Below are 11,129 nucleotides of genomic sequence, written 5' to 3'. Positions count from 1 at the left end.
ACCTTTCCAGGAAGCTGAATCAACAGAAACGCGTAGAAATAACGAAAAGTACAAAAATATTGCGCTGAAGTTTCCGTGTACGACGGTCAGGCTCAGGCTCAGCATGAAATAGCCGCGTCCGGCGTTTCATCATCTCAGTCCCCGGCGCGGCAGGTGAAATTCGAGTACTCCTGACTGTTCAGTTCACTATAATATCCCTTGGTGCCGTTGCCCTTGCCTCAAATCTATACGTAAGTGGAAACGTTGGAGGAGATCGATCGATCGGGATGGGTGGGTGCTTCTCCGTGCACGGTGACGTGCGCGGCGGCATGGAGGGCGTCGGCGGTGGCGCGAGGACCCAGGGCGGCGCGGCGTCGTCGTCTGCGCAGCAGGGCGGGCCGAACGATGCGGTCGACTATTTCTTCCAGACGCGCGGGCTCCGCGGCCTCTACACGCCCATCGAGGTAAACAAGCGCGCACGATCGGTTGGATTGCCGTTTGGTTGTGGTGATTAGCGGTTTTGGGTTCGGGAGGGATTGGTGTTTTGTTGCTTTGTTTAATTGGTGGTTGCGCCTCGTTTCGACTCGGTCAGGCGGAAATTCTGGGATTTGGAATCAGGGTCCTTTCTCAAACTGTGGTCTCATGATTTCAGAGACGTACTGCTTAGTTGCTTCACGAATGCATTGGTTTATCTTTTATGTTCCACTCCTGATGGACTGTGAGGCGGGGTTTGGGGTTTTTTTAATGTGTCCCCAACTCCGGCCTGATCACCAAAACTGCTCGGACTCAAGCAGGCAACGCGTTTCGTATGACCCACTTTGTTCTAACTTTGTTCTGGGAAATGCTCTGCACTCCAAATATGAAGAAACTGATCTCGCTGTATTGCAGTTGCGTGCCTCGTTTAATTCGCCTTACGTTTTTGTTCCATTTCTGATGGGAATTATATTATGAACTGCGATAGGGCACATTAAGTTTACAATTGTGGTCCCTCACGTTGATTGACATCGCATTGTGTTCAAAATAAGTGTAACGATTTTGTAAACTTCCATAGGCATTTTTTCTACAAGGGAATCAGGTGAGGTCAACTACATTTTAAAGTGGAGTGGGTGCTAGAGGGGGGAGGAGGAAAAAGTCTTTTGTTTTATGGCACACACAACCACTATCATTTTCCTTTTGGTAAGAGGGGATGAATTAGGACAACTATTTTTTTGTTCTAATCTAGACCCTAAATTTTACCTCTTAAACAAAACCTATGTAGATAACCAAACAAGCTATTGCCTTCCTTGCACTTGTCTTTCTTGCTGGATGTTCGAGAATTGATTGTACAATCAACATCGGCATCTGTAGTATTTTTCAATCTTGGCCACAAATCATTAAATTCAAAATTGTTGCAGAAATTGTACCTCATATGGGACCAAGTATGAATTGAATTTAAAACAAATAAAACAACCTGCATAGATACATAATCCCATATGATCATTGGGGAAAGCTCTAATTCCGACAAAATAACCTCTCGATAGGGAATAATATGTTGGTCAATGCAATCTAGGTTTATATCATCATTGATAAGTAAAATACCTCCCTCAATTGGTCTCTTAACATTACTAGTAAGAATATCACTAGTAGATGTATCATCAATTGAAAGAATATGATTGGATTGAAATTTTGGTAAAATGTTTATGCTTTGTATCTTGTTAATCATGTTGTAGAAGTACATGTCCTTGACGCTGTTGCTCCTTATCTCTAGAATATGGCTAACTATAGCCTGCTCCACAAAAAAGTTCTCGGAATCCATAGGGAAAATCAGCCTGACCGTTTTACACAGTAGGAGGCACAGTTGGAATAGGCCTATCCGACTCAAAATCGGCCTAGGCAGATAAAGTTGACCTAGCCGTCCAAGACTTGGCCTAGGTAGATAAAGCCGACTTGGTTGACCCAGACCCGGTCTACTCGGCTTGTGCATCAGAGGACGAAGTCGGCCTGGTCGACCCTATGGCGGCCTGGCCGACCATATGGTGGTCTGTCCGACCTTTTTGGTGTAAGCTCTATCTTCTCCTTTTTATGCTTTTAGGGGCTTGATCTTTATTACCTTCATATACCAAACAACGCTTGGTTATATTTCATGTTGACCAATGATGCAGTATTCACGGGATAAACATACAACCACTTTAGCTCTCTAAAAATCAAGTCTATCCAACTTCTTGCGCTTCCCATGTTTTTCTGTCGATAGACTTGTTTCTTGAGATGTGATTGATTCATAAAGGATATTTTGTTGTTCATCTCTAGCCAAACTATATCCATATCAATTCTTTCTTTGTGAACTGCACCAACTAGCAAAATTTCTTTTCTTACGTTCACAAAAAAAAACTCGGCCGGGGAGGGGAAGACCGCCCTCCCGGTATTATATTAAGAAGAGACCGAAACATGGTCCCGGCCAAGAAAATCCCCGAACCCTGCCCCCCCCCCCCACACTAGCGGGCCGTCACCGCCCACTCTGCAACGGCCCAGCCGAAGGGTGGCGCGCAGGACGTAATCCGGGAGCGGGCGGGGCACAACGAGGGGATTTTTTTAACCAGGCTAGAAATTCGCCCCCGAGGGGGATCGAGCTTAGGACCTGGAGGTGCTACTCAGAAGCCTTAACCATTACGCTAGAGGCCCTTTCGCCTTTTCTTACGTTCACAATCGATGACTCAGGTGTGATGGGCTTCTTGCTAGTTATCCCAAAGTGGGCACCAAGCACGACTCATAACTCTTTTTTACAACTCTAAATAATGTTTATAGAGAGTCTAAATTTCCTTTCTAACTTTAGCAAGGTCTGATTAAGAATATCTAGCTAAATTCTCATTGATTCAGCTTGAGTTAGGAGCGACATATAAAGTTGAATCGTGAGTATCACCACCATTAGCATACTTTGCTAAATTTTCCATTAATTCGGTTTGAGTTAGAAGTAACATAATAAGTTAAATTATGAGCATGAGCATTTGCATATAATGTTGAATTTATAAGTAGAACCTGTGCTCTATTATCATATTATGCAGCATATAAATTGAGAGTAACTGACTGAATTATTAGCTATCACCATAGCCAATTCTCTCATTCATTGGCATGTCTTGTGGAACCACATATTGTGAACTTATAGTCGATGACTAAGGATATGCACGTTGTATGTTGCTAGTAGCATTAAGACCCAAAGAATTTATAGTTGACATCGGCTGTTGAACATGATGCCCAACATTATGATTTTTGTGATAAAGATCATTATTAACGTAATAATTAGCCGATGCAACAAATCTGCTATTTTTATGACTTCAACATGAACATGAGAATTTATATCACTTGCAAAATAATTATTAGAATCATATGGTGTATTTGCAAGATATACATCAGGGTAACTATAGCAGTTTTATAGTGTCATACCTTGGTATTCTATAAGCAATGAATTTGACTTCCTTGCTGATTTTAAAGCAACACAATTCTCAATAGTAAGCAAGATCAAAAGAGGGTCAAAAATTAGATGCGATCAACCTTTTGGGCCAAATGCATATGTAATGGCAAGCACAAAAAGTATGCATCAAAGAAGAATATGTTTAGGGCAAAGGGATTCAGCTATAAAGTAGAGTTAAAGTAATTGTTTTTTTCTTTTTTTTCTCGAACACACATGAGAGCTGCACATCATTATATTAAAAAGAAAAATAAGGGGGTCCAAAATAGACCAATACAAGAAGTGTGTTGATGTGGAATTGGATCACACACTAACTAGGGTAGATCATTCAGATTTCAATGGACTAGAGAAGGCCGCAGAGATATCACACTTGCGTGGTGAAGGACGGAGAGGTTTACAAGTAAACCATGAAAGGATAACCAATCACATGTGACGAAAAACAACTAGTTTCTGGGAAAACTAGCAAAGTAACTGCCGAAGCTCGTTCAGGAGGGACCCCATCGGGAAAGGACGTCGTCAGGTTGCTATAGATTGGCTGGCAAGCCTATAGCGTCATCCTTGATTGTTGGATCAAGCGATGAACAATAACATTAGGGTTGGAAGAGAGATAGTAGTTTGTTTTTCCATTGGATGTTGGATACCGCAAACGACTGTAACCCTCTCATATATTTAGAGGGAATGGTCTTACCCTAGTAGAAAACAACTCCACAACATATTTTAAGTTTCCAATTCTAAAAACGATTTAGAAACGAATCGATTCGGAAAACCAGCAAAAGTTGCCCTAGCCGACTACCAAGTTGGCTAGGTCGGGTTTCACGGAGGCCAAGCCTGGCAACAGGAAGTTAGTGTGCCCGGCTTTTGATGGTGGCCTAGTCGACTTTAGGGACCTAGCCTGGCCGGCTTTTCCATGGTGACACCTAGCCTGGTCAGCTTCTATGTCGGGACACTTTTGAGTGTCAACACAAATCTTGTTACCACATCCTAACTTCTTCATGGTATTTGGATATAATAACTTACATCGATTTATGATTTGTGGGGTAGTTTGATTTAAGTTTTCCTTAGTGATCTTAATTGCCTTAGAAAGATGGTGTACTAACCTATGATTCTGTGCCAATTAGGCCTATATGGCACAACTTAGTAACATTTTGCCTGAGTTAGCTACAAATGTCAATCTGATGATCTCTTGTGCTGATGAAGTGATGCCTGATATATTATTGTCTTCCTCTAATTGCAGTTGTCATTTTCAGCATCGAAGTTGCGGAATACAGATTCCTTTTCAAAGGTGAAACCTAGCATTCTCAAGTACTTCAACCTTAATTCCATCATGGTAGTACTAACCCGGACCCTTCCCCTTGGTTTGGGGGATGTGGCGTTGTTTTGTATGGATCCCGTCTTTCTTCTACTTAATGCAATGATACGTAGCTCTCCTGCGTATTCAAGAAAAAAACCCGATATTCAGAGGCATAATAGCATTAGCTCAAAAAAAAGATGCATGAAAGCTTGCCTTTTGTGTCATTGAATATTCTTAGATACAAGTGATTGGTTGAGCTGTGAAAAATGAGAAGACTAAGTTGATACTGTTTAAAATGGTACTTGCAATACAAATTTCATATTGCTATGCCTGTATTTTACCAACAAGTGGAGCATACAACCTTCACTTATATTACACCTTACATAAGATTAATATATGACAGTGTATAATTACTGAAACTGGACATAGATTACTTAAGTTTGCTTGGGTTACTTTACATCTCTATTTTTTTTCTTCAAAAGGTGATATATTATATGTTTGCTCTAGAGTGATCCTATGTTAGTGGTCTACACTAACATCAAAGGAAAGCTAGAGGAGATTGGCCGTACTGAAGTGATTTTAAATTCACTGGAGCCCTCATGGATTACAAAGGTTACAATGTCTTACCAATTTGAGATTGTGCAACCACTCATGTAAGTATCTTATGATATAAATATAGACATTACTCACAGAAAACTACTAACTGCTACTGTTTTTCAACTCATGGTAGATTCAGGATATATGATGTTGACACAAAGTACCACAACACTCCAGTGAAGGTATTAATATTGTACCCTTAATTCATTGTTTTTCCTGTGTCTCTTCTCAAATTATTACCTAATGGCGAGGTATTGGTTTCAATCAGCCAACAAACTTTTCTTATTTGGTTACAGTATTCTGTGTATGGATACATTTGCCAATGTATATTTTTTGACCATTTGTTCTATATATTGCACATTTACAGTACAGATTTATTTCAAAGGAGATGCATGATTAGTTGGCTGAGCAATTCTCTCAAGTTCTGTTTGTGGAAAAATAGCAAATACAAAATAGCCTAGAAGAAAGTTTCATTTAACCTTAATCACTTGTATGCATTATTTTGTAAAAATTTGATCAGGTAACAATGGAAAATGATTCTCGGCTCATATCAGAACTAAAAAAACTCGACCTACGGGGGATAATATTAAGTAGAGTCCCTAGGCATTATATTAAGTAGATCTTCTCACGCGGATTGATGAAACCCTCGAACCCCTGCCCCGCCCATAAAACGATTGCGACCGGGGACAAGGCCTTAGACTTGCTTTAGCGTGGGACGGAAGAGAGGATTTTTTTTAGCCACAGTCTGAAATTCGCTCCCACAGGAAGTCGAACTTAGGACCTTTCGCTCATATCAGAACTAAATAGATTTCCTCTGGTTTATAGTAATTAATTTTCTATGCAACTTACAATATATGCATTTGTTGATTTATGCAGACATTGAATTTGACACAGCAGGATTTTCTGGGGGTAGCATGCTGCAACTTATCAGAGGTTGACAACATCGATTATATTGATGAATGCAAATACCATGAATAGTTTGTTTTGGCATTTTCTGTACTACACAAAGTTATCTAACTATTTGCAAATTTTAAGTGACACAAGAATGCACTGCCTGATATTTGTTTTGTGCTCCTTTCGCAGATTGTAACAAAATTTAACCGTAGCCTGACATTGAATCTTCAGAGTGATTGTGGACATGGTCTTCATGGAACAATGACAGTACATGCTGAAGAAAGTGACTCCTCTAGAATGGCAGTTGAGATGACTCTGCGTTGCGTGAACTTGGAAAATAAAGATGTGTTCTCCAAAAGTGTATGGATAAATAAACTTCCTTCACTACAGTAATGTTATAAGCTAATATTATAGTTCTCATAAGTGTTACTTGGTATTGATGACACAGGATCCCTTCTTAAGAATATCTAAACTGGTAGAGACTGCTGGTCCCATTCCAATCTGCAAAACGGAAGTAGTACCTGACAACTTGAACCCTGTTTGGAGGCCAATCACTTTAACATCGCAGCAGTATGGAAGCAAGGCAAGTAAATTTTACAGATATGATGGTACTTCTGTTAGCATATCTTAGCACATGCATAATTCATTGTTGACCTTGTGATTTCCCTTTCCTTGTGCTATATTTCAGGATAACCCACTGCTAGTTGAGTGTTTTGATTTTAATTCCAGTGGTGACCATGAACTGATAGGGTATGTAAATGACTATTGAATTATTTCTTCTTCCTTTTGCTGTCTGTTCTAAGATTATTTTGTGCCCTTTGTTGTCTGATAACAGGGCCTTCCAGACAACTATTACTCAGCTTGAAAATCTATATACCTCAAAGTCTGCAGCAATTTTTTACAACCACAAGGGACAAAGAAAGGTTTGATTTTTTTCTTGTATTATGTGATATACTTAAGAAAAGAATCTTCAGCTAACTTCTCTTCATTTGTCTTAACTGATGACAGATGAAAGAACAATTGTTTGTGGACAAGTTTCAGGAAACAGTCCAGCATACTTTCTTAGATTATATATCCAGTGGATTTGAGCTCAATTTCATGGTGGCTATAGATTTTACTGGTTAGCTTGATTTTTCAGCTTATGTTTCAATATCTGTAACAACGTTCAACGTCTATGTATTTAAAGTGTATGACTGACTTTTCTGTCTTTCTCAGCTTCAAATGGAGACCCACGTGTACCCCAGTCCTTGCACTACATTGACCCCTCTGGCAGACCTAATTCGTATCAACAGGTTAGGATCTGTCTTTTGCTAGATTTGTTTAGGCAACATTAGCCTGCTAATTGGGTCCCACACCAGGCAATGCTGGGGGTTGGCGAAGTTCTGCAGTTTTATGACAATGATAGGCGATTTCCTACGTGGGGTTTTGGAGCAAGGGTACATGGTTATGTATCACATTGCTTTAACTTGAATACAGCTACAAATGACTCTGAGGTGAGCTCCATGCCTGCTGAGCATATCTTTTGAGCACGCTGAACATATTTCTGTACTATATTTTATTCTCTACCATCACAACCATATAATCGTAATATAGCATGTAGATTTGGATATAGTATGTTAGGCGCAGTTATGGGATTGTCAAATCATGTGTGGCCCCTGCAATTTTGCTGAACATGAAGACAAACTGGACAGCATATGAACTATAACACTACTGGCAGCATTCACATTGCTTATATCGATGCTATCTCTATTTATATTCTCTTAATGGTGGTGTTTAAAATATCGAGATCATCATTGATGTTAAGGTTTTATTTATGAACACAGGTGGTTGGAGTTGAAGGCATCATGTCAGCATACACCTCTTCTCTTTACAGTGTTTCCCTTGCTGGGCCAACTATGTTCGGGCCCGTGATCAACAAAGCTGCAGATATTGCAAGCCAGTCCCTTCAATATTCAAACAATAAATATTTTGTCCTTCTCATTATCACGGTATGCAGTCAAATTTCTTCACATAACCTCAAACCTCTGTTGGTTCAAAATGTCATTTATCTGACCATTTTTGCAGGACGGAGTTCTCACTGACATCCAAGAAACAAAAGATTGCATTGTAAGGGCATCAGACCTGCCATTGTCGATTCTCATTGTAGGCGTTGGAAACGCTGATTTCAAACAAATGGAGGTAAAGAGCTGCCTTAAGAAATCCCTAAATATTATGTGTATGCGCATTTTCACTATGCTTGTATGCTGTAAGTGAATTCCTTCCTACACAAAGCATTTCACACCTCACCATGTTTGTTAAATGAAGCTGAGCTGTTGGATGTTGTGTGTGTCCATGTGAGCACTTGGTAGATTAGTCTGGCAGTTCATCGGTGCTTAGTTTTGCACTTCATTCGATGAATCTGCAGGCATGCTGTCGCTTGCATCTGCCAGAATGTTTGTCCACTTATGCTATGATGATGTACTTTATTCTTGTCTGAAACTTAACAAAGGCTTGTTAGATTGCAACGCTGTTCTGTGATCTTCTCTGCTCCACTTAACAAATTGTACATGACAGATCTTAGACGCGGACAATGGTAAGCGACTGGAAAGCTCTACGGGTAGGATCGCGACACGCGACATCGTCCAGTTTGTTCCCATGAGGGAAGTCCAAGGTGAGCAGCAGTCTGCATCATGGCAGCCCCAGCTGTCACACTATAGAAGAGAACTGTTACCATCTTCGCTGACGATTCTATGCCCTTGTGCACAGGTGGCGAGATCTCCGTCGTGCAATCCCTTCTGGAGGAACTGCCCGGTCAGTTCCTGCAGTACATGCGCACTCGGGGAATCAAGCCACAGCGGGCTCCGGGGCTTGCTTCAGCGCCCGTTTACCCACCTCAGCAGTGACCAGAAGAAAACGTGCACGAGCTGATCCATTTGCCTCAACTGTGGATTCCGCTAGCGTCCCGTCCCGTGGTAGCCTAGTACTCTTGTTCATACGGTCTCTGGTTAGCTTTCTCTTTGCCGCAGTTGGTAAATATCCATGCTGTAGAATCTAGATCCAGCACAAATAGATAGTAAAACACTGCTTTCCTCTAGGTTAAGCTAGACGATGTAAATTCGTGCTGCAGATTGCCAAGTATTCAGGTTGTCGTGAAACGTCATTATTATCACCTGCTTTCATATTAAGTACTATCTTGCTAATAGTTGATTTCGAGCTTGTTCTCAGAAGAAGAAGAAAAAAAAGCTATGATAATGTGCGAGGTTTGATGGTAATAATAAAGAAAAGGCAAATACGGATGCCTTTGGTAGTGGTTATGAGTTGACCGTAGCAAATCAACGTGATGGTCCAGGCGTCTAGCGGCTGGCTTCGAGGCATGTGGTGCTGGCCTGGAAGCCAGCCTAGAGCTCGTGGGATGCTCACGATTACCGCTTTCCCTGGCATCTCTGTTTCTTCTTTTTTGGCGGGGTGGGGCTTCCCGAACAACTCGAATTCGCTGGAGGCGGCACCTTGCACCCTGTTGCTGGCGTCCCGCGTCGTGTTCGTGTGCACCGAGTCCGACTGAAATGTTCTTAAGAGCAAAATATTTGTCAGTTTGTCATCAGTCGACTTTTGACCTTTTCTGGAAACCGTTTTTTGGTTAGGTTTGTCAGACCTTTCGTGAAAAACTTTTTTTTGTTATGACTTGTGAGAGGCTCTGGGCTCTCCCACAGTCCATAGTTAAGGTTATAACATCTCAAAGAGTTCCAAAAAAATATTTCTGAAACTATTGAATTCTTTAATTGACCAAAAATATTAGGAGCACCAGAAAAATAATTTCTCCAACTGTTTTTAAAAATTACTTATAAGAAATATAAAAAAAAATGTTCCACACGAAACTGCATTAACCATGATGGGTTCATGGGAGATCGTACGTTTCACTACATCAGTGTAACAGTGTTCATCAAGCGTCACTCTTCCTGTACACCTTTCCACGTATACGCTTAAATGGTATAAAATTTAAATAAGCTAAAATTATGCATAAAATGGGGTTTGAACCATTTGGTTGTAAAGCCACATTCACACCCACATAACCAAGAAAATACACATATTTTTATATTTTTTACTCTATACTAAAGTATAATATAGATATTTTTATGAAAATAGAAAAAAAATAACTGCCTCGTGTCGGGTCTAGCTCGCGGTGTGGTAGCTAAGGGCAGACGCGACACGGTGATTGGGCCGGACCACGGGCCACCTAGTAGGTCTAGCCCATTTGGACACGACTAGTGATGCACCCGTATTGGTAGGCCGCGGTGCAAGCAAGACGATGTCCCATGTGGGCAGAGCTACCAAGTGTCAGTGCAACAGAGTTGTCAGGACATCAATTGAGATACATGGGTTTTCGATTTGGTAAATTCGAGATTAGTCAGGTTTCATTCGAGCTTGTAGTTGTTTGATTGGGGCTATAAAAGCACCCCAATGGTGATCGCCTTCAGTACACAAGCATACCAAGAGCCTCTCTATACCCCGACACTCCACAACACAATTCAGTGATTCTATCTAGATCTGAGCACCATTCTTTTTGTTGTTCTTGACATACTATGTATGCGCTCTTCTGATTCACTCTTTTACGTTGTGTTTCTAGTTTTTGCTCTTGTGCTTTTACTCTCCCCCTCTAGGGATAGAAAAAGCTCGAGGTTCATGAGCCGGCTCGGGTCGCCTCGGAGTGGCTCGTGAGCCTCGAGTGAGTCGAGCCAAGCCAGGTTTTCGAGCTCGTTGGTCCAGCGAGCCGAGCCGGCTCGTTCTGGTTCATGAGTCAGCTCGTGAGTTGTGCCAAATTATCAACCTATAGAATAATGATGAATATTGGATAATTTTATAGATATCTCACTCGTTCTTTGCCTTTGATGATAGATATATCACAATTTATAATTTAGATTACTTATAATGCTGAATAATACTTATCTT

At 41.0% G+C, this 11,129-nt stretch overlaps 1 protein-coding gene across 2 annotated transcripts; it reads left to right on the top strand.

The window, feature by feature from the left end:
• Positions 1–9,389, top strand: LOC100381409 (uncharacterized). Of its 2 annotated transcripts, none has more exons than NM_001174250.1 (16): positions 1–443; positions 4,656–4,703; positions 5,220–5,365; positions 5,443–5,491; positions 6,186–6,242; positions 6,393–6,563; positions 6,652–6,786; positions 6,892–6,953; positions 7,039–7,126; positions 7,212–7,323; positions 7,419–7,495; positions 7,562–7,696; positions 8,027–8,191; positions 8,268–8,381; positions 8,757–8,853; positions 8,949–9,344. In NM_001174250.1, exons 1-16 carry the CDS (start codon positions 267–269, stop codon positions 9,083–9,085), a joined length of 1,770 nt encoding a protein of 589 aa, NP_001167721.1. In that variant the 5' UTR covers positions 1–266; the 3' UTR covers positions 9,086–9,344. The 2 variants fall into 2 exon arrangements, with proteins under 2 accessions (NP_001167721.1, XP_035815549.1); XM_035959656.1 differs by having other exon boundaries at positions 163–443; positions 5,195–5,365; positions 8,949–9,389.
• The last annotated feature ends 1,740 nt before the right edge of the window (positions 9,390–11,129 follow it).

This window comes from Zea mays, chromosome 6, assembly GCF_902167145.1.
Source record: "Zea mays cultivar B73 chromosome 6, Zm-B73-REFERENCE-NAM-5.0, whole genome shotgun sequence".
NCBI lineage: Eukaryota > Viridiplantae > Streptophyta > Magnoliopsida > Poales > Poaceae > Zea > Zea mays.
This window is presented reverse-complemented; position numbering and strand designations above follow the sequence as displayed.

Coding starts and splice junctions, on each gene's coding strand:
- LOC100381409 (NM_001174250.1), top strand. CDS start 267: ATGGGTGGGTGCTTCTCCGTGCACGGTGACGTGCGCGGCGGCATGGAG. Junction 6,243..6,392: donor CATGCTGCAACTTATCAGAG/GTTGACAACATC, acceptor CTCCTTTCGCAG/ATTGTAACAAAATTTAACCG. Junction 8,192..8,267: donor TTGTCCTTCTCATTATCACG/GTATGCAGTCAA, acceptor CCATTTTTGCAG/GACGGAGTTCTCACTGACAT.